The sequence below is a fragment of the Chionomys nivalis genome, chromosome 2 (genome assembly GCF_950005125.1).
Source record: "Chionomys nivalis chromosome 2, mChiNiv1.1, whole genome shotgun sequence".
Classification (NCBI taxonomy): Eukaryota; Metazoa; Chordata; class Mammalia; order Rodentia; family Cricetidae; genus Chionomys; species Chionomys nivalis.
In genome coordinates, this window is record NC_080087.1 from 129,669,691 (window position 1) to 129,695,148 (window position 25,458).

General features: G+C 41.1%; 1 protein-coding gene across 9 annotated transcripts in view; it reads right to left on the reverse strand.

The window, feature by feature from the left end:
- The window catches only part of Unc80 (unc-80 homolog, NALCN channel complex subunit), a 191,109-nt gene that overhangs the window by 27,916 nt on the left and 137,735 nt on the right, over positions 1 to 25,458 (reverse strand). For all 9 annotated transcript variants that reach the window (XM_057761422.1, XM_057761420.1, XM_057761417.1 and 6 more), the window contains 9 exons: positions 24,848 to 25,028; positions 22,228 to 22,496; positions 20,189 to 20,323; positions 19,691 to 19,832; positions 18,570 to 18,666; positions 14,311 to 14,481; positions 7,186 to 7,278; positions 4,597 to 4,815; positions 1,068 to 1,268 (listed from right to left, as the gene is read on the reverse strand). In XM_057761422.1, coding sequence (XP_057617405.1) covers positions 1,068 to 1,268; positions 4,597 to 4,815; positions 7,186 to 7,278; positions 14,311 to 14,481; positions 18,570 to 18,666; positions 19,691 to 19,832; positions 20,189 to 20,323; positions 22,228 to 22,496; positions 24,848 to 25,028 — 1,508 coding nt within the window. The remainder of the gene's footprint in view (positions 1 to 1,067; positions 1,269 to 4,596; positions 4,816 to 7,185; positions 7,279 to 14,310; positions 14,482 to 18,569; positions 18,667 to 19,690; positions 19,833 to 20,188; positions 20,324 to 22,227; positions 22,497 to 24,847; positions 25,029 to 25,458) is intronic.

Below are 25,458 nucleotides of genomic sequence, written 5' to 3' on the forward strand. Positions count from 1 at the left end.
TACTGGAACCACCAAAAAAATAGTGCTTAAGAACAGGCATCTCCATGCCACTGAAAAAAATGACCTTGATATAATGTCTTGACATTCATCACCATGGTACAAAAGCTTAGAACAAGTGCATAGCCTGATAGGAAAAAAATGACCTTGATATAATGTCTTGACATTCATCACCATGGTACAAAAGCTTAGAACAAGTGCATAGCCTGATAGCATCCGATATTGCTCTTCTGTGACTCAGCGTGATGGCATAAATGTGCAGAGTACTGCCTAATGTCTGAGAAACTTCTGACAAACTGAACCTTAAGTACCAAAGTCTGAGGCAAAGTTGCTTTGCTTTTGAGTTTAGTTTTAAGGGATAGAAAAGGCTTTCTCAGTCATCCAAATTTGAAGTTTCCATTTAGTGGGTTTGTGAATTATACCATCTGCTCACTGTGACTATAGTTTCCAAACTTGGTTCACATTTCCAGAAAGGCTAATGCAGAGGCATCTGCTCATTGGAAGAGGATGAATGGGTACTTCTCAGGCCACCAAGAAGTCACCAGGCTGTAACTGTGTTCATTTAAAACTCCACTGAATAAGGTGAATGTCAGAATTTGATATCAGCCCTGTGCCCTTTGTGGCTGCAGTTTCACTGTTAATTACAAAACTTGGAAATTTGCTATCTTGCTATGCACCCGAATAAGATAACGCATTCTGTTAACATAGTACTTTTAGCATCAAATTAATGTTTCTCCTCTCTGTTGTTGGCTATTTTTAAGGCATACTCTCTCTTACTTCAAAAAGGATTAGGGATTGTTGAGTTCTAATTGGGTTTCTTTATGCATCAGATCAAGAACTAGCTGAGAAATGGACAGACACCTCCTCAACATAAGTACATATATTCCTAAATAAATGTTATTTCCTCAAAACAATTCTGGCTACCGGGGAATTTATATTCCCAATTACCTGTGCATGAATACCACCAGAAAACTTCTAACTCATTTATTTAACTAACTATTGACCTACTATCCTGAAAATGCCATTTCTAACTGTGTGCTCTGAAATACCTGGCCAGGAGGCATCCTCACCTCAGGGTAGGCATCTTGTGGATTTTGTTAAACATTCTATCCAGTCTCTTTAGAATGAGGATAAGGGCTGGCCTCACTGGCTCTGCTGACCAGTCAGTAATAGGTAGCATCTCCATGATATAGCGCCGAAGGCCTCGGCTCTCCATTGTCTGGGTGTCATACGGTGCCAGCTTCAGAAGGGAGTGTGCAATTTCTGCCAGCCTAAAATCATTTCAGAAATAAGGAGCAGGAAATACGACAGTGAGAATATTTCCACAACTTTCTACCTAAGAACATTCTCCCCAGCACCCTCTAACTCTCTGCCTTCTCCACATACATCAATACAATGATATATGCACATGCATAGTCAAGGAGAATCATGGAATGCTTCAGAGAGTAAACATGAGGAGCAACTAACAAACATTAAGGATAGGTCAAATGTGTCTAGAGAGTGCTACTTCTTGTGTGTGTGACAGGTCTCATGTTACCTCGATTGGCTCTGAACTTGCTCTGTAGCAGAAAATGATCCTGAACTTCACATCCCTTTGTTTTGTCTTCCCAAGTTCTGGGATTACAGACATCTGTTACCATGTCTGGTTGTATGTGGTGTTAACATATACACACATAACACACACATGCACACACACACACACAGAGGGGGGGGACTATTAATTAAAGTAGTACAATGGGAATGCTGTGCTCTTTCCTTTCTCATGTATTTACTAGAGCATTTTAATAAAGAGAAAAGTTGATAGCAGCAGGACAGGCAAACTAAATGCTTGAAAGTCTCTAAAGGAAAACCTCTAAGATCTGCAGGACGACCTCTAGGATCTGCAGGACGACCTCTAGGATCTGCAGGACGACCTCTAGGATCTGCAGGAAGACCTCTAGGATCTGCAGGATGACCTCTAGGATCTACAGGAAGACCTCTAGGATCTGCAGGAAGACCTCTAGGATCTGCAGGACGACCTCTAGGATCTGCAGGATGACCTCTAGACACTGTTTAGGAATAGCATCTAAGCCCCTGCCTACCTCTCCAATGCTTGGATTTCAAACATGTACCTCATCTGACTAGCTCCCACAGATGGAAGGACTCATTACTGTCAAGAAAATTAATTCCACTTCTGCAGACTGCACTGATAGAAGCCACTGTCATGTGAGGTCTCTAAGTTGTCTCCAATAGGCTAGGCTTAATTATGAATGCACAAGTTCCATTCATCATCGCCATGGCAACTCTTCATGCCAAGAAATAGTTTCCATCTCTTCATACTCACTATTTTCATTCCTAACTGGACACTGTTGTGAAAAATGTGTGTGAGTGCAGGTGCACAAAAAAGTGATTTAAATAGCTACACATTCATATTGTTTATCCTTTCTTCTAAGTACGTCATAGAAAAAAGGATTCTTTCTTAGATTGTTTATATCTAGGTAAGGGTAATTTTATCTGCAGAGAATCTTCTAGAAACCTTCACCTTATCCCTGCACATTCTTAGAAATTCTACTGTAACACATAACCAGTCTAAACCAACATGGGGAACCTGGGCTCCTATAAACCATATTTTGTTGAAAAAAGTGAATCAATATGATTAAATGCAATTCCCCATTTGTTTGAATAAGCACTGGAGTTTAGCTCTCAAGAAAGTATGTGTTTTAAAGATAGCTTTGAGGGATGTTTGAAAAATGATCTATCTTTAAACTTGAGAGAAATACACCAAATAATTGCTCTTTTATTTTATTGACATATGGTTTTATAACTGAGAGTATTTAGCTAATTGCTTAAGATTCTAGAAATTTAACACCAAAGTTACGGTTCATGGATACAAATAGTATGATTTCTTACATTTTGTGCTAATAATATCACAAACATATAAATATTTACATGCCAATTCCACTTTTTCCTGACTCTCTAGGTAGTGTATTCTAGCTTTTTGTATCTTATAGTTTTTAATTTACCTGAAAATAATAAACAGCTAATTATACAAGTAATTTTAGTATTTGTAACTGTGTTATTTTCTCTTTTGAAATGCACTGTGAGAACCTTGAAAATTGGGCTTTATTTTGTTTTCCTAATGTCTAATATAATATAGATCATTTTCATTAGTGTTAATGTCTTTTGTACCTTAAATCCACACTAAGTACCAAGAAATTGCTTAGGGCTTGTTAAAGTATTAAAATGTTAACCTCTAGAGGGTGCTCAAGGACTCTTTGATGCTATTTATTATTCTTCCCTGAAATATCCAAAGAAGAGTTATAGAACATCCTGAAGCACCCACACACACATGCACAGAGATACATTTACCCATAGAGAGACAGACAGACACACAGAAACAAACACAAAGAGATAGATAGGCACAGACATAGATAGACAGAAGACAGACAGACACAGAAACATAAGATACACACAGATGCATATACAGATATATACAGTCACACACAGAGAAATAGATAAGATACATACATACCTACAAAACAGACACATACACACACACTGATACATGAACACGCAGACACACACACTGATACATGAACACACAGACACACATGTATGCTGATACACATAGAGACACACAAGACAGACACACATAGACATGCATACTACACATGTGCACAGACACACATGCATACTGATGCAATCATACAAACTGACACATGTACACACACATATACTCACATACACAGAGACACACACACTGACATATGTACACAGACACACACCCCCCCTTACAAAATGCCTGTCAGTAGAAGTCACTTTCTGACTGTGGAAATGTAGTTTGTCTATTCACAGAATTACTCTGGTCAATTAGAGATAATAGGTGGGAAAAGAGGGGGATGGTCTGCATAGAGCGCTCAGTTGCCATGACAACAGGATCTTGAAACATTGTAGCCCTCTGTCTGGGAACTGCATTTCTCAGTGTGAAATAATTTCCTCCTCATTGCACAGGGGGAAGGCCTGAGGCTCTCCAGCATGGCCTGGGGGGTACATACACCTCAGGGGAGGTGAGAGGCAGCCACCTCATGCCTCTGCACTCGGTACTTTGATCCAGCACTTACTACATTTCTTTCAAAAGATCATTAAAAGATAAAAACAGAAGTTACTAATCAGGACACTGGTCTGTTTTGTCCGATTATAATGCTGTTTCTGAATGACTAGGAGAGAACTGTATGTTTAATTTTATAGATATATCAAACATTTCAAGTAAGTCTTTGTTAACAATGAAAGTTTTCTTTAAAGGAATTCTTATGATTCTTTACAAACTGTTAGAAATACAGCTATAGGTCCTCCGGGATTGTACTTAAAAATCTGTGAAAACTACATTATGGATTGAATTCCCATTTTAATCATTTTTCCCTTTCTAACCAAGATCTCTTTAATATGTAAAATGTTCACTTTATCAGAAGGATCTAAATGGAATGAACCTAAGCCACAGGAAATAAATTATTTTAAATATCTCATTTATTTTCCTGGAGGAAGCCCCACAGTTCAACTTGACACACATACAGAGACTGGTGACTTAAGATCATGAGCACACGCCAGGGCAGATGTCGGTACCTCATGTGGGACTTCACATCCAGCAGCTCCAGGGCAGTTACCCGGGGCTCCCCAGCCAGATTCTGCAGAATCTTCAGCCTTGGCCCACAGTGCTTGTAAAATTCTGTGCAAATATTCAGCAGAGATTCCCGGGGCCTTCTGAATTCTTCTCGAGCAATTCGTTCATCTAGCTCTTCTCTGGGAAGGCCTTGCCCTTCCTCCAGTAAGTGAAGGTTTTCCCTGGGGAATTGTGAAAGATTAACGAGGGCTCTGAAAACGTGGACATGTGGTTGGTTACTGAGTGCAGGGTGTCACACTGCAGAGAAATATGATTCCTACTGAGTTAAGGATTTGGAAGGCAGCGCCCAGCAGAAGCTCCTTCGGAGGATGAAGATTTATGCTCCTAGGAGACGTGGCAGCACCTCACTGCAGAGGCTTTCCCTGAGCCCTTGCTAGAACATTTACATGGGAGCAGTTTTATCATGCATCCACTGGATGCGTTAAATGGAATCAGAGCAAGTTTTCCTGTACCTGATAAAGTGCAGCTTGGCTCCTTGCTCCTGGTACTTGCAACCAGAAGGACAATCTGCATGAGCCTCAGAGCAAGAAGGGAACTCCTTGGCGGAGGCTTTCTAGAGGCTCTTAATGGGCAAAACCCTTGGAGGCACACACTTTGATAAGGCGAATACACATATAACTCTGACAGGTACTATCTCCTTTCGTTTGACTACCATGTACACTTCAATTACAGCTCCTATAAAACTTGTTTCATTGTCATAAGAAGAGTATAAAGATAAATGTAAGGATCCATATAAGTGCATGGAATATAGCCAAAGGAGATAATTTTTTTTTAAAAAAAATTTGAAATCTGAGCCTTGTTATTAAATACTATTTCTGTTTCAGGTGATAAGGGAGAGGTGTGTAGCTTATTTCTGTTATTTTGGAAACACTTACCTTATGACTGATTGAGTCTGGGACAATCTAGAAAGACAGCGAAATTATGGCGTTTGAGAAGGAGGGGGCCTCTACACTCTAAGGCCCGGTAAATCCACTGGCCAGCTGGAGGCCAACAGACCAACAGGACTGCAGCCTCATGAAGGCTGCTTGAGTTTCTCCTTGATAATTTTCAAAGCAACTCTGGTATTTTCTTGTACTTTTAAACTCTCCCACACTTTTTTCATCTTGAAAGGCTTTCCTCACAGATTTTCACTGATATAGGTATGAATAATTTGCATTGATATGGATTTTGCTTTAGTGATTTAAATTTAAGGTCAATTTTGTTATATGTATATGTATTTCTGATATTGACTAAGGTATTGTGATTATGTAGCTCATGTAAAAATGTTACGTATATAAGTTGTTAATGAATAGTTATCTATAATAGTCAAGTTTGTAGTCATGTTAGATTTTCTAGATGTACATATATATTTTAGATAGACATTCTTCATATCTTTCAAAGACTACGGAATATGCTATTTAATGTTTTAATAACTTAGGACTTTTCATGACAATGAGACACTCTGCTCCTGGCAGCACCAATCTACTTCAAGAAGAAGATGGGCATCGAAGAGGATCCTTATGGAGTTTGATAGCCATTTGGGCAAGAAACTGCTCTTGCCTGGACTGTTGCATAAACTGGACACAAAGAACCCACAGAGAGAGGACTGCTGAACTTGCCTAAAGGTGAGATGATCTTTCGGGGTTCCTGATTCATGAAAGAGTCTGCGAGACATTCTGCAGGAAACAGCAGATAGTGACTGAACTGCCTTTGAAATTTCCTGCTTCATGGAAATGTCTCTGGATACCACAGGCCTTTAGGCCGAAGATGGATGCCCCAATGGTACAGAGGAACTTTGGGTGACTGTCCAGGCAGCGAGATGTCTCTGTGATTTCTAGAGTTTTGTAAGTTGCTTATTTCTTGTTTGCTTAGGTAATATTGTATCTTTCTGGAGTCTTTGATGGAGTTGAAGAATATTTAGTTATAGTGTTCTTTAGTTATGATAAAGATAAAATAGATGTAAATATTGGAATTTTTACTTGATAACTGTCTTGTTATATGTAATTTTGCTATGTTAAAGTTAAAGCCTTCCCTTTTTTTTTTTAAACAGAAAAAGGGGAAATGATGGAGGAAGGTCATTGGCTAATAAAGAAACTGCCTTGGCCCATTTGATTGGCCAGCCTTTAGGAGGTGGAGTAAACAGAACAGAATGCTGGGAGGAAGAGGAAGTGAGCTCAGATGCAGGGCAGCTCCTCTCAGAGCCAGACGCCATGAAGCAGGACACCAGGTCAGACATGCTGAATCTTTCCTGGTAAGACTGGTGCTACACAGATTATTAGAGATGGGTTGATCAGGATATGAGAATTAGCCAGTAAGGGCTAGAGCTAATGGGCCAAGCAGTGTTTAAAAGAATACAGTTTGTGTGTTGTTATTTCGGGGCATAAGCTAGCCAGGTGACTAGGAGCTGGGGCAGCAGGAACACAGCCCACGGCTCCTACAACATTTCACACTTAAGATTGTGGGTTTGTTTGTTTTGTTTTCAGAATTCCTTTCGTTCCCAGGCACTGAAATGCAACCTAGAGGCCAGAGAAGCACAGAGCACAAAGAGTTACCTGGTGTTCACTCCAGATGACATGGTGTGATTGGCTGTGGTTGTCCCCTTGTGACCTTGATCACTCCTGCTCATCTGTGGGGCTGTCATCGGCCTGCAACAACAACAGTGGTTTCCAGAACAAGGCAGCAGAAGTAGAAACATTTAAGAAACTCTCAAGTTGTTGAAGCGTTCCTAAACAAGTTTTTAAATCTTTAAAGGATAGGAGGTCCAGCTTTGTCCTGAGAGGTCCTTTAAAGATAAGGTTGATTCCTAAGTACTAATCAAAGTTTAAGTTCTTTGTCTTGGTTCTCAGAAGTAAACCATGACTTTAAATAAGACATGTGCTCAAACTGTAAGTGTCAGTTGACAGTAACAAGATTATTTAACAGTTTTTGGGTGGCAGGAGGCCAGCATTCTAGATTACAGAGTCAAGAGTGTACATAAATCTTCCCAAGAATTACTCTGTACTGTTAAATAATGCTTTTGTACACTGTAAAGATTTGTCACTAGTATTGGTTTAATAAAATGCTGCTTGGCCAGTAGCCAGGCAGGAAGTATGGGTGGTGCAACCAAACAAAGAGAATTCTGGGAAAAGGAAAGGCAGAGACAGTCACCAGCTATATGCAGAGGAAGCAAGATGAGAATGCCTCATCGATAAAAGGTACCAAGGCACATTACTAAACATAGACAAGAATTATGGGTTAATTTAAGTTGTAAGAACTAGTCAATAATAAGCCTGAGCTAATAGGCCAAAGAGTTTATAATTAATATAAGCCTCTGTGTGTTTCTTTGGGACTGAATGACTGCGGGACCAGGCAAGACTGAAACTTCTGTCTACAAATGGTGCCCAAACGTTTGGCAAGGATTTCCACATAATGCTTTTTTAAAAAGGGAGGGAGTTTCTAGACTCACAAAAACGAGAGTCAACTGAAGCTTCTTGGTAGCAGCATGTTTTTCAGATAGGCTCTCTTTGCTGGCTGCAAGCAGAGGCACAGCTTCTTTAAAAGAAGCTTTCCTGACTCAGAGTAAGCAGCAAAAACTGCATGACTTCTTTACAAGACAACTACCTGGTTTGTTCTGGTTTCGAGAATGACTCTCACTCTTTTGGGAGGTCCTGCTATGGAGCACTTATGGGGTTTGTGAATACCATGTGGCAAGCTGTTTAATGGTGGCGACATAGACCTGTTGTGTTCCTGGAGCTGGGGTGGTAAACATGGTTTGCAGAGCTGGTGATAAATGTACCTCCACCATATTGAAAGGCTGAGAGGGGGTGGAGCCAGCATCCAGGGACACAGCAACCACACCGCTTATCATTAAAAACAAAACAAAAAACAAAAAAACCTACTTGTGGTGTGGAGGTCCATCTGTTTGTGTGTTGCTTTTCTTGGTTAATGACTAAAGAAACTGCCTTGGCCTGTTGATAGGGCAGAACTTAGGTAGGTGAGGAGACGGAACTGAATGCTGGGAGAAAAAAGGGAGGAGTCAGAGAGAAGCCATGGATCCTCTGCCTGTGACAGACGCTGGCTAAAATCTTTGCCTGTAATCCACTGCCATGTGGTGATATACAGATTAATAGAAATGGGTTAAATTAATATAAGAGTTAGCCAATAAGAAGCTAGAGCTAATGGGACAAGCAGCTTTTTAAATAATACAGTTTTTTTTGTGTGTGTGTGTGTGTGATTTTTCAGGGCTAAGCTAGCCGGGTGCCTGGGACTAACAAGCAGGCCCTACTCCTACATACTTGTCAGAAAAGGATTTCAGATACACAATAGGATTGATTCAGACATAAAAGATCTCTAAACAAGATACAGTGTGTTTAAAAAAATGTATATAGGTGTGGGAGAGAGAGGAAAAGGAGTATAGACAGTTATAAAAAGAAATAAAGTTTTTAAAATTAAAAAGACTTTAAAGAGACAGTGAAAATAATATAAAACAAATAAGCCATGTAAAAATGGAAAATACACTGAGTCTGGATTATGCATATAATTGTGTTTTCCTTGAATTTTTGAGCAAAGAGAGATATTTGATTATGGAGGCTGCTAAGCTAAGCCATCATATGTATTTTAAAGGTATCTTGACTTCAAAGTTTGAGTCTAAGGATATGTTACTTTGGAAAAGAGTTTTTGTTTTTGTTTCCATAGAGGACAAGAACCTGTAGATTCCTTCCAGGCTAACGTGGTTTGATGGAGCACGATTCCCTGAAAAGTTTCCATGAGCCCTAAAAATACTTCATCCAACAAATAGCAGGAAGCAGTAGGATAAAATTATGCCCAAATTCCCAAAATGATTGTTTATAAATGTTTGTTTTCATTTAAAGGGGGTTGATTATAAGTGGCTAATGGTCACAGTTGATCTCTTTCTAAAGGAGAATAAAAGAGGGATATGATATAGAAATGAATACTTTATATTGGTATGGACTTTGGTTTATTGATACAAATTTAAGGTCAATATATATATATTTATATATTTCTACTGTTGTTTAAGATATTATGTTTATACAGCTCACTTAAAATGTAATGTATAATTAAAAATTACAAATTAATAGATAGCCACTTATAATGTCAAACTTGTAGTCATGTTAGTTTTCTAGATATGTAGAAATATATTTCAGTTAGATAGATAATCTTCAATACTTCAAAGACCTACAGAATATGAGGTTTAAAAGGTTTTAAGAACCTAGACTTTTCTCAACAGTGAGATATGTCTGCTTCTGGCAGTACCAATTACTTCAGAGGGGTTGATGGGCATTGAAGAAATTTGTTATGGAATTTGCCTTCAATTTGACAAGGCTAACCATTTGGGCAAGAAACTGCTCTTGCCTGGACTGCTTGATAGTATGCTATATAACTGGACATGCAGGACCCACAGAAAAATTACTACTGAACTTGCTTAAAGAAGGTGAGGCAGTTCTTCGGGGTTCTTGTTTCATGAAAGACTCTGCCAAACACTCTGAAGGTCACAGAAGAGAGTGACAAACTGTCAATATAGGTGAAACTGTCTTTCAAATTTCCTGCTTCACTGAAAAGTCTGCCAGATGTTATGGGCCTATAGGCTGAAGATGAATGTGCCAATGTTATAAAAGAACTTTGGGTGACTGTCCAGGCAGCAAGATGTCTCTGTCATTTCTAAAACTTTGGAAGTTTCTTATAATGCACTTTCTGTTTACTTAGGTAATCTATCCTTCTAGAGTCTTTGATGGAGTTGAAGAATAGATATATTTTCCTTAGTTATGATAAAAGATAAATTAGATATGAAACTTTAGACTCACAAAGAAAAAACAGATGACAGAATATTTTCTTTAATTTTGCCAGATACAAATAGACTAAATACTATAAGTGTAATTCTTGTTTGATTCCTGTTTTGTTATTTGTAATTTTACTATGTTAAAGTTCTAACTTTCCTTTTTATTTAGACTGACAAGGGGAGATGATGTGTGATTCCCCTCTGTATGCTATGAAAAAGTTTTGTTACCATTAGTTAATAAAGAAGATGCTTTGGCCTATGGCAGTGCAGAATATAGCAGTGCAGGAAATCCAAGCAGAGATAGAGGAGGAAAGGAGGCAGAGTAAGGAAGATGCCATGTAGCTGCCAATGGAGAAAGATGCCGGAACTTTATGGGTAAGCCACAGCCTTGCGGTGATATACAGATTAATAGAAACAGGTTAGTTTTAGATGTAAGAGCTGGCTTGAAATATGCCTGAGCCATTGGTCAAACAGTGTTTTAATCACTATAGTTGCTGTGTGATTATTCAGGTCTGGGGGGCCTGGAAACGAAGTGCAGTTTGTGTTTACAACTCTGGTTCTGAGAAATCATCTCATAGTGTAAAAACCACACCTAGGCTTATTTTCCCTAGGATGTGAGCATTTTAAGGCAGATGTTTAATAAGATTCAAATGATTTCACTTAATGTCTGTTGGGTCTCCTTTAGTATTAGATAAAATTTTGTTTATGTATTAGTATCTGAGGCACAGAAAGGATGATGTAGATTATTGGAGCATTTACCTTGATGAAGTCTTTATGGCCTACTATTGTTATGAATGCTGATATGGTAACTTTTGGGAGTGACTAAGGTCATCTCTTTCCATGACTTGGTGTGGTAGGCAGAACTTAAAGTTGCCCCCTCCCCTGGCCTTTGTGCCTAGTTTTACTCCAATGATATGTTTAAAAATTATCTTTTTTGGCCATTTGAACTTCTTCTGTTGAAAAGTCTCTGTTCAGCTCAGTGCCCCATTTTATAATTGGATTGATTAACCTTTTACGGTCTAATTTCTTGAGTTCTTTGTATATTTTGGATATCAGACCTTTGTCAGTTGTGGGGTTGGTGAAGATCTTCTCCCAGTCAGTGGGTTGCCTTTCTGTCTTAGTGACAGTGTCCTTTGCTTTACAGAAGCTTCTCAGTCTCAGGAGGTCCCATTTATTCAATGATGTCCTTAGTGTTTGTGCTGCTGGGGTTATACGTAGGAAGTGTTCTCCTGTGCCCATGTGTTGTAGAGTACTTCCCACTTTCTCTTCTATCAGGTTCAGTGTGTTTGGACTGATATTGAGGTCTTTAATCCATTTGGACTTGAGTTTTGTGCATGGTGATAGATATGGATCTATTTTCATTCTTCTACAGATTGACTTCCAGTTTTGCCAGCACAATTTGTTGAAGATGCTCTCTTTTTTCCATTGTATACTTTTAGCTCCTTTATCAAAAATCAGGTGTTCATAGGTTTGTGGGCTAAAGTCAGGGTCTTCTATTCTATTCCATTGGTCGACTTCTCTGTTTTTATGCCAGTACCAAGCCGTTTTCAGTACTGTAGCTCTGTAATAGAGTTTGAAGTCAGGGATTGTAATGCCTCCAGACGATCCTTTATTGTATAAGATTGTTTTGGCTATCCTGGGTTTTTTGTTTTTCCATATAAAGTTGATTATTGTCTTCTCCAGATAGCCTCTGCTGGAGAGGTTGTGGAGAAAGGGGCACTCTCATCCATTGCTGGTGGGAATGCAAACTTGTGCAACCACTTTGGAAAGCAGTGTGGCGGTTTCTCAGGAAAGTCGGGTTCAACCTACCTCTCGACCCAGCAATACCACTATTGGGAATATACCCAAGAGATGCCCAAACATACAACAAAAGTATATGCTCAACTATGTTCATAGCAGCATTGTTTGTAATAGCCAGATCCTGGAAACAACCTAGATGTCCTTCAATGGAAGAATGGATGCAGAAAGTATGGAATATATACATATTAGAGTACTACTCAGCAGTAAAAAACAATGACTTCTTGAATTTTGCATACAAATGGACGGAAATAGAAAACACTATCCTGAGTGAGGTAAGCCAGACCCAAAAAGAGGAACATGGGATGTACTCACTCATATTTGGTTTCTAGCCATAAATAAAGGACATTGAGACTATAATTCGTGATTCTAGAGAAGCTAAATAAGAAGGTGAACCCAAAGAAAAACATATAAGCATCCCCCTGAATATTAACCTTCATCAGGCGATAAAAGGAGACAGAGACCAACATTGGAGCACTGGACTGAAGTCTCACGATCCAAAGGAGGAGCAGAAGGAGAGTGAGCACGAGCAAGGAACTCAGGACTGCGAGGGGTGCACCCACACACTGAGGCAATGGGGATGTTCTATCGGGAACTCACCAAGGCCAGCTGGCCGGGGTCTGAAAAAGCATGGGACAAAACCGGTCTCGCTGAACATAATGGACAATGAGGACTACTGAGAACTGAAGAACAATGGCAATGAGTTCTTGATCCTATTGCACGTAATGGCTTTGTGGGAGCCCAGGTAGTTTGGATGCTCACCTTAATAGACCTGGATGGAGGTGGGTGGTCCTTGGACCTCCCACAGGGCAGAGAAACCTGCTTGCTCTTTGGGCTGAGGAGGAAGAAAGACTTGATTGGGGGAGGGGGAGGGAAAGGGAGGTGGTGGCGGGGAAGAGGCAGAAATCTTTAATAATTAAATAAATTAATTAATAAAAAAATTATCTTTTTTTTTTTTTTTTGTCTTTTTGGGGACAGAGATTTGAAGCATGAGGATTCAATGCCTTTTTGCCAGCTTGGGGAATTCAGGGGACCATGCGAAAAAAATAAGATTCCTTCTAAATGCAGAGCGGCTCCTGGATGGTCCCCATCTTTAACTAATTTAGAGGGAATGGACACCCGTATGATTTCACTTGCCTTTCCTGCTTTCAGGCCACTGTTGTTCACCTACAGCCCCATCATCCCTTCTTGCTATACGATATCTCATCTCCTTTCACTTCTGCACCCAAGAATCTTGTGACAGGACAGCTTCTTGAATTTTGTTTAGAGCTAAACTCTGGTGCCAATGTGACTTTCTTTCCAAGATCCCTCTTTTTTTCTTTCTCCTGGAATTATCTGATCCTATTTCATGAGAAATCTGCTCCTTCTGGGATAGAATAACATCCTGAAGTTTATATTTGCTTTGTAGTTTCTAAATTTAGAGTTAAAAATCCAATTCTTTATGAATAGTAAAACAATAAGAATGCTTGGCTACAATTGCAAACACACATCTCAAAAATCATTGGGTATGGAAAGCAAGATGGCTCAGTAAGTAAAGGTGCTTGGCCCTAAGCCTGACACATTGAGTTCATTCCCTGGGACCCATGTAATTGATAGAAGGTGAAAAACAATCTTCACAATTTGTCCTCTAAACAGTATGCACACAAGTGTGTTCATTCTCATTCTCTCTCTTTTCTCCCATCCCTCTCTCTCTTTCTGTAAATGTAAAAGCTAAAAATTAATCAACCAGCTAATTAAAATGTGGATCACATCTTCATATTCACTAACTTGCCCTTCTATTAAAGATTTGTTTACCACTGGCCTAAAACTTCCATAGAAACATTCATAGAAACTCATCAAATCATATGTAATTGTGCATTTAGCAACCATATAGGAAAGTCATCATTATTGCTACTGCCACTATTCAGAGTACTTGACACTCTGATAATGTAGGCAGTATTTACAATAATAAACCATAAGGGGTTGAGTAGCTATCTCCAAAAAGACAGTTATCTATAATTTGTAAACAAAGACCAGGTTTTAGAGATATTTAGCCAACCAGTTTTTTCATCTTTTCAATGGACACATTTGGTTTTAGGCTGTGGATATCTGCCTCAGAGATTACCTGGTGAGGACTTCCACACTGTACAAAAGGGCTTGTAGGGATGTAGCCAGAGCAGCTGTGGCAGCAATCTCCTCTCGGGCAGCAGGCACGGTCTCGACCTGTGAAGTCTGCCTCTTCATCTTCTGTAGGTAACATGGAACCAATGCCTCCAAGACCATGAGCATCTGAAGGCTGTAAGCAACGGAAAGAAAACCAAGGCAGGCACATGTGATTGGATTGTGTGATATCCGGGAGCAAGAAAAAGCCACTAAAGATGCTGAATTCTATTCTACTTCCTGTGCAACACAATCCAAAGCAGTGGAGGCTGCTGGATGTGTTGACTATCATTTAGTAATTAAGCACTTGGTAGCAGGCAAGGAAGCCTGTCTTGATGAAGCATATGAGATAAGAAGAGCTAGCCATTTGTGCAAATGGCAAAAGAAGAGCAGAATATTGACAGGACACCACAGGCCATCCAGAATAAAAGCCTTCATTCCCTAGTAAAGCCTCTATATGGTTGTGCTGGGGGTGACTTTTCAGCTGAAGTTAGATCCTCTCCTAAGAAGCTGCCTTCAGAAGCTTACACCATTTTATAGCAAGAGTTGGTAGATGTTGTTTTTGGCCTGAGGTCTGGCAACGTGTCCTTACTAGAGTGAGTAGACACTACTCACTAGAAGGGTATACACTTGGTGTGGTAAAAGTGGTCAGAGACCCCAACTTAAAGAGGAGATAGGAATTCAGTAGGTATCATGAAAAATTGTTAGCGTACAACTCCAGCATAAATATTTTGTTGTAAGATTCACCTAACTGAGTTTAAATTCTTAAACTGTGCGACCTAGGAGACATTGCTCCATGGTTGTTATTCTGGAAAGCCTGGAACCACTATGTAACCCATTCCCTTCCTCAAAATACCGAGACATTCTGTCATATCTTTTTCAGCTCTGAGTACTGCTTTCTGATGGGACAACTGCATAGAATCAGTGCTCTACAGTAAAGGTATGACAATCTTCAGAACTTGGTGGGTATGGAGTTAAAGCTATGATATATTTTTAGGTCCTAATACTTTTGTGATAGCCTTAGAAAAAGAGTCAAGTGTATTTCCTGAAAAAAATAAAAGATTTTGTTGTAGGCTAACTGTTTTAGAAAGGTTGAGTGAGTTTTAAAAATTATGACAGGAATCTGGTAGAAGCTAAGACTTCTGGGTATTTTCTGTAAAGACCACATTTCTGTAGAGGAAGAAATCTGTTTAAGTCAAGCTGACATACAGCATCAACCATTGTCCTTTGCCTTCCACATGTAAGTACACACATGTGTACAGGTATATGAATCTACTGGCACATGAACATGCATACACATCCACACACTCTCTCTCATACACACAAGCATACACACATACACACACTCTCTCATACACACACACAAACACACACACAAACTAACCAACTTTGTAAAGAACTAATACCATTTCTTGTGTCAAAGAGAACAAGATACATATTAACATGATGATAGGCATTTACTAGTTGATAAGTAGCAGACATTGCTGGTGGAAATGAAAACTGACATGGCTGGTTCAGGAACCCTGTTGGCGATATCTACTAAAGCAAAACATGCATGTACTTTATGATCTAGCAAAGTATTTTCACACACAGAAAATGATTTGTGCACGAAACCGCAAACAATTTGCCAGAGCTTTAAACTGAATACACTGCAGTACACTGTATTCAACAATACATATGTCTACATATGAATACATATATGTCAACAAGAGAAGAAACTGATGGCTTCAGGGCATAGTCACAGAATGGAATGCTGGAGATGAATGAAGAAAACTACAGTCACACGCTGCGGTGTGGATGGATGTCATGAAAGAATACTGAGGGGCAGAAGTCAGGCAACTTCTTGGACTCATTAGACCATCTCACCGAAATGCCATTGGGAATGAAGCTGATGTTCCCTGTGGGGTGACGGTGGTGGTGCTCCAAATGATTCTTTTATCTGAGTGGTAATTATAACTATATAGGGCCTCTAACTTTATGAACATGCACTCAATTATAGAAATATGATTTTTAAAAACTGTTTACATGACCGTTGTCCTTAAATTAAATACACTTTTAAAGGAAATAATTTAAGTACCACAAGGACTTGATGTTACAAATACGGAAGGTCAGTAAGGACGTCCCAGGAAACAGCTACTTAAGAAACTTCCACTCTCTTCAGGTATCAAGAAGCCCTCTTGTTGGGGAATTTTATTTGCAGGTGTGTGACTTTTGTTTACGCTGTATTTGTTTAACTCTGTAAAGCTGTGTTACTGTGCCTGTCTAAAACACCTGATGGTCTAATAAAGAGATGAACGGACGATAGCGAGGCAGGAGCAAGGATAGGTGGGGCTGGCAGGCAGGGAGGATAAACAGAAGAACAAGAAAGAAGAAGAGGAACAGAACAAGGAGAGGAGGACATCAGGGCCCAGCCACCCAGCCAGCTACAGAGAAAGAGGTAAAAAAAAAAAAAAGGTAAGAAAGATAAATGTCCAGAGGCAAAAGGTAGATGGGAAAACATTTAAAAAGCTGGCAAGAAACAAAACAAGCTAAGGCCGGGCATGTATAAGTAAGAATAAGACTCCTTATGTGATTTATTTGGGATGTGGGTGGTGGGCCCCTCAGAAGCTAAAAGAGCAAAACATCACACAACACCCTCTGGTTTAACATGAGCAGAATGAAAATAAGTTGCAAAATAGTGGACTTTGGTCTTGAACTTCCAGTGAAAGGGGGTCTTGATTTCTTGATTACAAGCTCACGTTCCTCCTGGTTGCAATGTGTCTGAACTATAATTTGAAAGAGATTTTCACGTACTCGCTGAGAACTTTTTAAGGGGAAGGATTTTTTTTTTTTTTTGGTCAAGTTTGGTGGTTCTCTGTGTTGCTGGCAGTTCACCACTGGGGGAACATCACTATTTCGCTACCACAAGGTCTTAGTGTCAATGAGAGTCTGAGCCATCTGACTAACAATGTGTACACTTAGAGTACAACAGCGGACAGAAAGCATTTCTGCATTTAGACAGAATGAACTCAATGTGAAGTTTGCATCCACCCTAGAGTGCTTCCTGGAGCCAGGGTATTGCAGGAGGAACAGGGCAGTGGGAGTCTATCACCCCAGAGACTGCACATTTTCTTCTCTTAAAAGCCTGCCTGACTGTTGGATTAATGTCTAATCCTCATCAGAGATGACAAAAACCTGAGACTGCTGGCTACATTTTTATCCATTCCTGATGTTTCTTTCGAGAAGAGTTCAATTAAGAGAAATCCCGGCCACCTCTTGGTCCTTTATTCTGTTCTGGGGAGAGCAGAAACCCATCCGAAGAGCAAATGTACAAAGACACAGTGAGCAGAGTGAGGTTGGTCCCTCTTCCTGGAGGGTGTGCCCGCGTGGTAGGGTTGTTAGGAGGAGATGGAACATATGTATCTGACAAGAGCCAGCTTCCTGGCACTGGGGTGACTCACTTTTCATTTGAGTTCTTTGGCTTTCGTGTTCCTGGCAAAATAAAACACGAGACGTATATCGCTGCCCTTCGTGTTCTTGTTAGGAATAATCTTAGGATGAGCCTCTCTGCCGCCGCAAATAATTCCAATCAGGTCAAATTAGACCTAATTAATGCCCATCTTTACTGCAGCCCTCCCAGATGGTGGGAAAGCATGATGGGGGTGAGGGGAGGCCCACATAAAACCCGAAACCACATGTTCTTTTTCTCAGTGGCAGCCTAAATTGCCTGTGGGAGTGGTCCTGACCCTCCCTGGGGAGGGGTAAGGCTTGGCGGGCTTTTCTGGAGGTGGAGTCCCAACCAAGGAAACTCCCAGGGGGCTGGGGTGACGCTTCCAACCCAAACACCCCAAAGTCTTTGGATATAGGGTATCAGGGGGCTGGGGTCTCACTTTTGACCAAACAGTTCTCATTAGTCTTTGGAGGCACTTTTCACAGATGGTTTAAATGTCTGTTATAGAATTTTGTTTTCTAACTATGTATTACATAAGTGGAAAATATTTTCTTTTTATCAGGAATAAATATCTTAGCCTCTGCACAGAATTCCAAATCAGGGAATTTCAAATTCAAGACAATTTACAATATTTTTCAGGACTTCTGCTATGAAATATCTTCTAAATTTGGTTTTTAGATGCTTACTCACCAAGATGTTACAGAAAGATATGCGAAACATAACCTTTCTTATTCAGTTTTATTTCTTTGCTATACTTTTTTATCACAAGGGACACAAAAGAGGTCTGCGATTACCTTCTGAATGACTCAGGAGCGTAAGCCACCACCGTGACACAGAGTTTGATGGCTTCGCTGATGGAGAAAGTCAGGTCTTCATTTCCATAGCAAAAGTCTGCAAAGATGAGAAACAGAGTGGATCACTACCAAAGTTCTTTTGTCACTTAGATTTTATTCATGAATTCTGCAAACTATAAATTTTTTCATCTGAAAGAACAAAATTCTCCTTCCTTCATTTAAACCACTGGATAATGGGGGCAGGGGGGATAGATGGAAGGTGTGGAGAGGGGACAGGAAGATAGAAGGGAGAGAGAATTGGTATGTAAAATAAATGAAAAAATTAATAAAAAAGAAAGAAAGAAGGGAGGTTTTAACAGTCTTACTGAATGGGAGGTACTGAGGCATTTTAATTGTTGGAGGTTGACGTGGGATTCCCCTCTGTATGCTGTGATTACCATTAATGAATAAAGAAACTGATTTGAACCTATAGGGGGGCATAACTTAGCTAGGCAGGTAAAACTAAACTGAATGCTGGGAGAATGGAGGCAGAGTCAGGGAGAAGCCATGGAGCTGCAGCCAGAGACAGACGTGCTGAAACTTTGCTGTATATACAGATTAATGGAGAAATAAAGATGTAAGAGTTAGCCAATAAGAAGCTAGAGCGAATGGGCCAAGCAGTGATTTAAATAATATAGCTTCTATGTGATTATTTTGAGGCTGAGTAGCCAGGAATAAACTAGCAGCAACATGTAATAGCAGTACCTATTACAACATGAGGTAGAAGAGAAAGCTTTACCATTGAATTATATCTAATTCTGTTCATTACATAACAAAAGACCATTCTAGAAAACTATTTCCCCAGAATTGCTGGGATTAAACTGTTAGAGTGTGGGTCTACTGAGATACACTTCAGCATGCTTTTCACAGAAGAGGATTCCTCATTTTGCAGATTTACAAGAATTTTGTGACAAGAAAATAAAAAAAAAATCTACTCACTTAACATCTAACATTGTTCCATTTATTATTTTTGAATTAGTTACATATATTATATTACTGTTTTAATATATATATATACACACAAATACCTATTTGAACAATTGCTGTCCAAAAAAGGATGCTGGAGACAGTTTTGTATTTACCTAGTGACTTAAGGGGCTTCTCAGCCTTAACCAGCTCTAGAATGTCCAAAATATCTGTGGTTTCTCCCTCCAGGGACTGCAGCAAGTCAAACAGACACTGAGCTGACACTCCTTTGCTGGACCCGGTGTTGGTGGCAGCATCCTACATAAAGCAAACAACAACAACAAAAACACTTTGGGGTTATTGATTGCTACTTTAGCACTAATATGGCTGACTTCAAAATTTATAAATTCAAATATACATCACAATATCTAAGTGAAATTCAATGTCTATAACTCTGTGTCTGACATTCTGGTGAAGAATTTCAGGGAGCTACCAAATGCCAGTAGTCAGCTAAGCTCATCTTAAGCTTCCTTCCCATCCACTCTGGAGCCTTGCGATATCTCTGCCTGCCTCTGCATTCTGCCCAAACACAAGTGATGCCCACCTTCCTCCCTTGCTGTTGCTGTAAACGCTTCAGTTGATCGGTCTTCACTTATTCTCTCGATCTTACTCACCGGAAACTCCAGGAGAGGGGCCACACTGGCGAACAGCTGGAGCACAAAGGGCTTCCGGTGGAGAATGTAGAACTGGCGGCAGGCAAACTCGATGGCTCGACGCAGCTGAGGGTTGCTCTCATAGTCAGAATATACCTACAGAGAAGTATCGCTTACTTAGGAAGTGTTCCCACAGGAAACAGAAAAGGGCAAATTCTAGAAGCTTGTAGGGTGGGTTGTAATATAGCATCAGCTTTCTTGAGGTGTTTTGCTGATAGACATAAGATTCCTATAAACCAAACATATATTTTCCCCCAGAAAACTTAAGACTAGACATTTATTTCAGTGAGAGAAATAGATATGATGTTTACCTAAAAATACCTCCTGCAGGTCATTTGTAATAGTGGAAAACTTGAAATAAGTTAAATGAATTATTAAGTGATAGCTTGTTAAGTGAATTGTGGTACATGCATTGTGTAAATACACCACATGTTCATTATCAGTTAGTCATCAGTTGATGGAAACCGAGGCTGTTTCTGTGCCTTGGCTATTGCAAATAGAGCACCAGAGAGAGTGGACGAGCAGGTGTCTCTACAGTAGGATATAGCATCCTTTCGGCATCAGCCTAAGATGCAGCTGGGTTGTGTGGTGCATCTATGTTTAGTTCTTTTAGGAATCTGATTTCCACAGAGGGGCCACCAGGCTGCACTTTTCACGTCAGTGAGTAAATGTTGCCTTTCCTCACATCCACGCAAGTACCGCCATCATTTGTTTTAGATCTTCAGCCATTCTGAGCCAGGTTAGAGGAAATCCCAAAACAATGGAAGTGTAGTTATTTCAAATGATGCTTTAAAGCTCAATAGCTATATGAAATTCACACGAAGATCTTTATTACTTGAAAAATGGATGCAAATTTGAATATGGTATTATGTAGTTTTATTTTAATGCCAGCGTATAGATTTTCAGGGGACATAAAATGGCTCAGTGGCTAAGAGAACTGGCTGCTTTTCCAAAGGTCCTGAGTTCAATTCCCAGCAACCACATGGTGGCTCAGAGCCATCTATAATGAGATCTGGTGCCCCCTTGAGGAAGAGACCTGGTCAGTCATCCTCATCAACTTAGAACAAGAAACCCAATATGGGTTCACCAGAACCGCCATATACGGGCTGCCCATGCCTGCTTCAGCACTACCAGGGCATACATTTCACTTTTCATTCAAAAGTTTTCTGGGGAGAAGAGACGCGGGTGATCTCCATGTGTTGTTCAAACTTTACTCATTTTAAAATGAGTGTAATTACTTTTGGTAATTGACAAAAGAAAAAATTGCTATTACTTAAAAATGAGTCAGAGAGACTTGGGGTAAAAGCAAATATTTTTGTTATCATTGGATGAAACAGAATGTGTTTTGTACAAACATGCTATTTTCGTAATGTTCATTAAAATCTTCCTCCAAACAGGCAGCTAGAATTAACCCCAGGTCTTGTCTGAATTATCTCTGATACTCTACTTCCAAGTGCAGCCAGATGCACACTGGACATGTGAAACAGAAAATCCTGCTAAAATCAACTCCTCCAATCCCTTGGACACAACTTTATGGCACTAAAAATCCCTGTTCAAACTGAGGTCATGGCAGAAAAACTCTGCTGTCCAGCTGGCGCAAGCACAGCCCAGAGGTCTTCTCGCTGTCTATAGGAGCTGCCCTGCCTCATGACTTGATAAAGACACACACTGTTGGGCCCCCACCACTGAGTTTCTTATTCAACGAGTCTGAGATGGAGTTCAGGAGAGTGAATTTCTTGGGCGCTATTAGGAAATACTGAGGCTGCTATTCCAGATGCCTCATTTTGGGCGTCACTGTGCAAAAGAACACGGGAAGAGTATCCCAGCTCCCAACTCTAGGGCAGAATCTCAGGATAGCACAGAATAGTGTCAACTCTTGAAATTTCATGTGGGGATTTCAGTGGGTGCCTTCTGCTGTAACAATGAAGTTAACTTGCTGGACTGATAGGTCTGAGCGGGGCTGGGTTCCTTGTGTAGCTAGAAGAGGAGATGCCAGGCACCTGCAGCATGGTGGGGAGAACCCACTGGTAGCCGCTGAGAGAGAAGAGGTGATTGAAGTGCACAGCTGTGTTGATGACAGTGGCGGCATACTGCCTGAGCAGAGCACTGTCTTCGGGGTGGAGAATCAGAGCCCCATTAAACACGTTGAGAAAAAGCATGATTTCGTCTCCCCAGGGAAACTCGCTAGGCATGCCCAGGAACATTTCCTCCAGGAGCTGGATCCACAGGCTTTTCTGAAGGGTGTCGAGGCCAAACAGTTCCTTCCCAGCTGTGGGAACACGAAGTTGCAGAGACAGAATTAGTCTGGCACCAGCCCTCTCGGCATGAGCAGGAGATCAAATGCTGCTGCATAACTATTTCCCATTTGCTTGTTCCAGCTCCAGAAAACCTACCGCTGAATGGTTTCCCAGCACGATGCTGCCTGCATGGGCAGGACACTTCCTTTATCTGAGGATCTGCACCAACAACCTCTTTTATTTAAGTCTGGGCAAGCCATGACAGGCATTTGCAGTATCGTGTTGTTAAATGAACTGCTGAAAGACATTCTCTGGCTGAACAACAGTGAGGGTTGGGGTCAGCATCTGGCTTTCTTATCATCATTTAGACCAGAACCCTTTCTGTCAGGAACCATGAAATCCAGGGATGGTAATTTAAGTGGCTTGTCCTAAATCAACCATGGTAACAAAGTAAGGTTCTTAGCTGGATCTCTTGCTATGTCTCTGACTCTGCCTCACTTCAGGCATAAGTTACACTGAAATGAACAGAATTTAAATGTCGTATTCAGCGAGTTTTGCAACAATACAGAGTAATAAAACCCCAAGGCCTAGGTGGCTCATTTGTGTCCTTCCTACAGCTCCCTCACGCTTTGCCAGCAGTTCATGCATTTCTCTCCCCCGAGGAACACTGTCCTGGTTTGTGTCACGCAGGATTAGCTGGGCCTCCTTTGATCTTCTTACTGCACCTTGCATTTTGCTTACTCAAGGGACTCCCGTGCAGTAACACTGAAGGAACACTAGTCCACTGGAACATGTGGTTCTCTCCCCCAGTTCTCTATGTGGCTAAAAACATTAGATTACGTTCCTAAAGCCAGTCATCAAGGTCTCCCCCTTATTTGGTTACTACTTCTTCCTCCTGAGGCTGACTACCAAGGTCCAATTAGCAAAGTATTGAAGTCCAGCAGTCAGAAGCCCCCTTTGGCACAACCAACATGTCCAGTTAACATTAAACACCTCACCCTATCACAGGGTTCCTAATTTTCCTTTTAAAAACAGCCATTGTCCTATGGGCCACCCCAGTCTCCTCTCTATTCAGAGGCATTCCTTTGTTTCCCTGGGACAAATATCCCTTCCCCCTTTCCCTCGTTCCTGTCTCCTTCTCCCTTGCCCTCTACCCCTACCACTGCAGGCATCCTAGCCCACTCTAATGCATATCTCACCCCTTTCTCCTTTTCCACTCCTAAAAATTACACCTGCTTGGGCAGTCTGTGGGGCCCCTGGCAGTGGGCTCAGTATTTATCCCTAGTGCATGAACTGGCTCTTTGGAGCTAATTCTCTATGGAGGGAGACCTTCCAGGGCCTCATTCCTGCCTCAAGGTGATGAGCTAGACTTTGTTGACTCCCCATGGGAGGCCTCACCCTCTCTGAGGATTAGATGGGGGGGGGGTTTGGGGGAAGTTGGGTGGTGGTGGGGAACAGAAAGAGGGCAGGAGGAGCCAGGCGGTGGTGGCGCACGCCTTTAATCCCAGCACTTGGGAGGCAGAGGGAGGCGGATCTCTGTGAGTTCGAGTCCAGCCTGGTCTAGAAGAGCTAGTTCCAGGACAGGAAACAAAAAGCTACGGAGAAACCCTGTCTCGAAAAATCCAAAAAAAAAAAAAAAAAAAAAAAAAAAAAGGGCAGGAAGAACTGGGATTGGTGTGTAAAATAGAAAGCAGATTGTTATTGTTTTTAAAAAGTTATACTCAATGTCATTGCCACTAATTAGCACTTTGTATTAAGTGTGTTTTGAAACCTCAATTTCTAATTTAGATAATCTCTGAAATATTTGTATCCAATAAATAGAATTTTTTTTTTTTTAAATCACATCTGCAAGGACATGCGCGGCTGCTTTTCTGCGGGCGTCAGAGAGCAGCCACTTTAGCTTTTCTTTCCCTCTTAATAGGAGCTGTCTGTGAAAACAGGTGCTTTGGTGCGGTTTGTGCCTGATCCGGCATCTGGCGGGGGGGGGGGGGGGGGGGGGGGAGCCCTTCCGCTGTGAAGGAATTCCCCTTCATCACATTCCTGCTTCCTTCACCTGCTGCAATCCGTCACCAACACTGCTCTCCAAAGCCAGTGCTTGGGAAGGCAGCACCAGCAGCACCAGCGGCACCAGCGGCACCAGCGGCACCAGCGGCACCAGCGGCACCAGCGGCACCAGCATCCCTTGGGAGTGTGTTAGACATGTGAGTTTGGAATCCACCCTGAAACTGGCAGCTAGAGGATGGGCACCAGCATTCTGAGTTTGAAATAACCTCCAACTGACTCAGGTGTATATTCAGGTTTGAGAACCACTGGTGTCCAGTGGTCAGATCTAAACACAGACATGAGAAAAAGGTCAAGAGGAATGGTTTTTCTCCTGCAGTACCTTGAGGGTCGCTAAAGAGCGAAAACTCAGCATCTATTGCACTCCGGGGGAAGGAGGGCAGCCGGAGAAGATCCTCCTGCAGCATGGAGACATGTGACTGCTTGTGCGCTGTGGGGATCTTCTGGGTGAGGGAGATGAGAAACAGCACTCGCCCCACCTCCTCCAGCTTCCTGGTAAACACCTAGCAAAAGCAGACAGAGCACAATTAGGAAGCTGAAAATTTCGGAGTGAAGACACTGGAGATCTTCAGTACCAAACCTGTCTGATAGAATGAAACAAATGGGGAGGAAGGAAAGAGGAAGGAGTGTTTTTACCAGATAGAAACAATAAACAATATTTAATGGACTCTCAGTCTCCGAAGCTGTCTGAGCTTAGGGGGGCAGTGGCCTAGAGAAGTACAGATCAGGGACTGTCAAGAGAGTCGAGAACTACACAGAGCCCCATCTGTGTGGGTGTCAGAACACGGAAGCCTTTCTCTGACAATTGCCACTGCATCTCCACAGATGCCTCAAGACTCTTCCTGGCAGTTCTGGATTTGTCTTTTTAAGAAAAGACAAAAAGAAATCTAGGAACAAGCTATTGATACAAAAGCTGTCAGCCCCCAGATATCC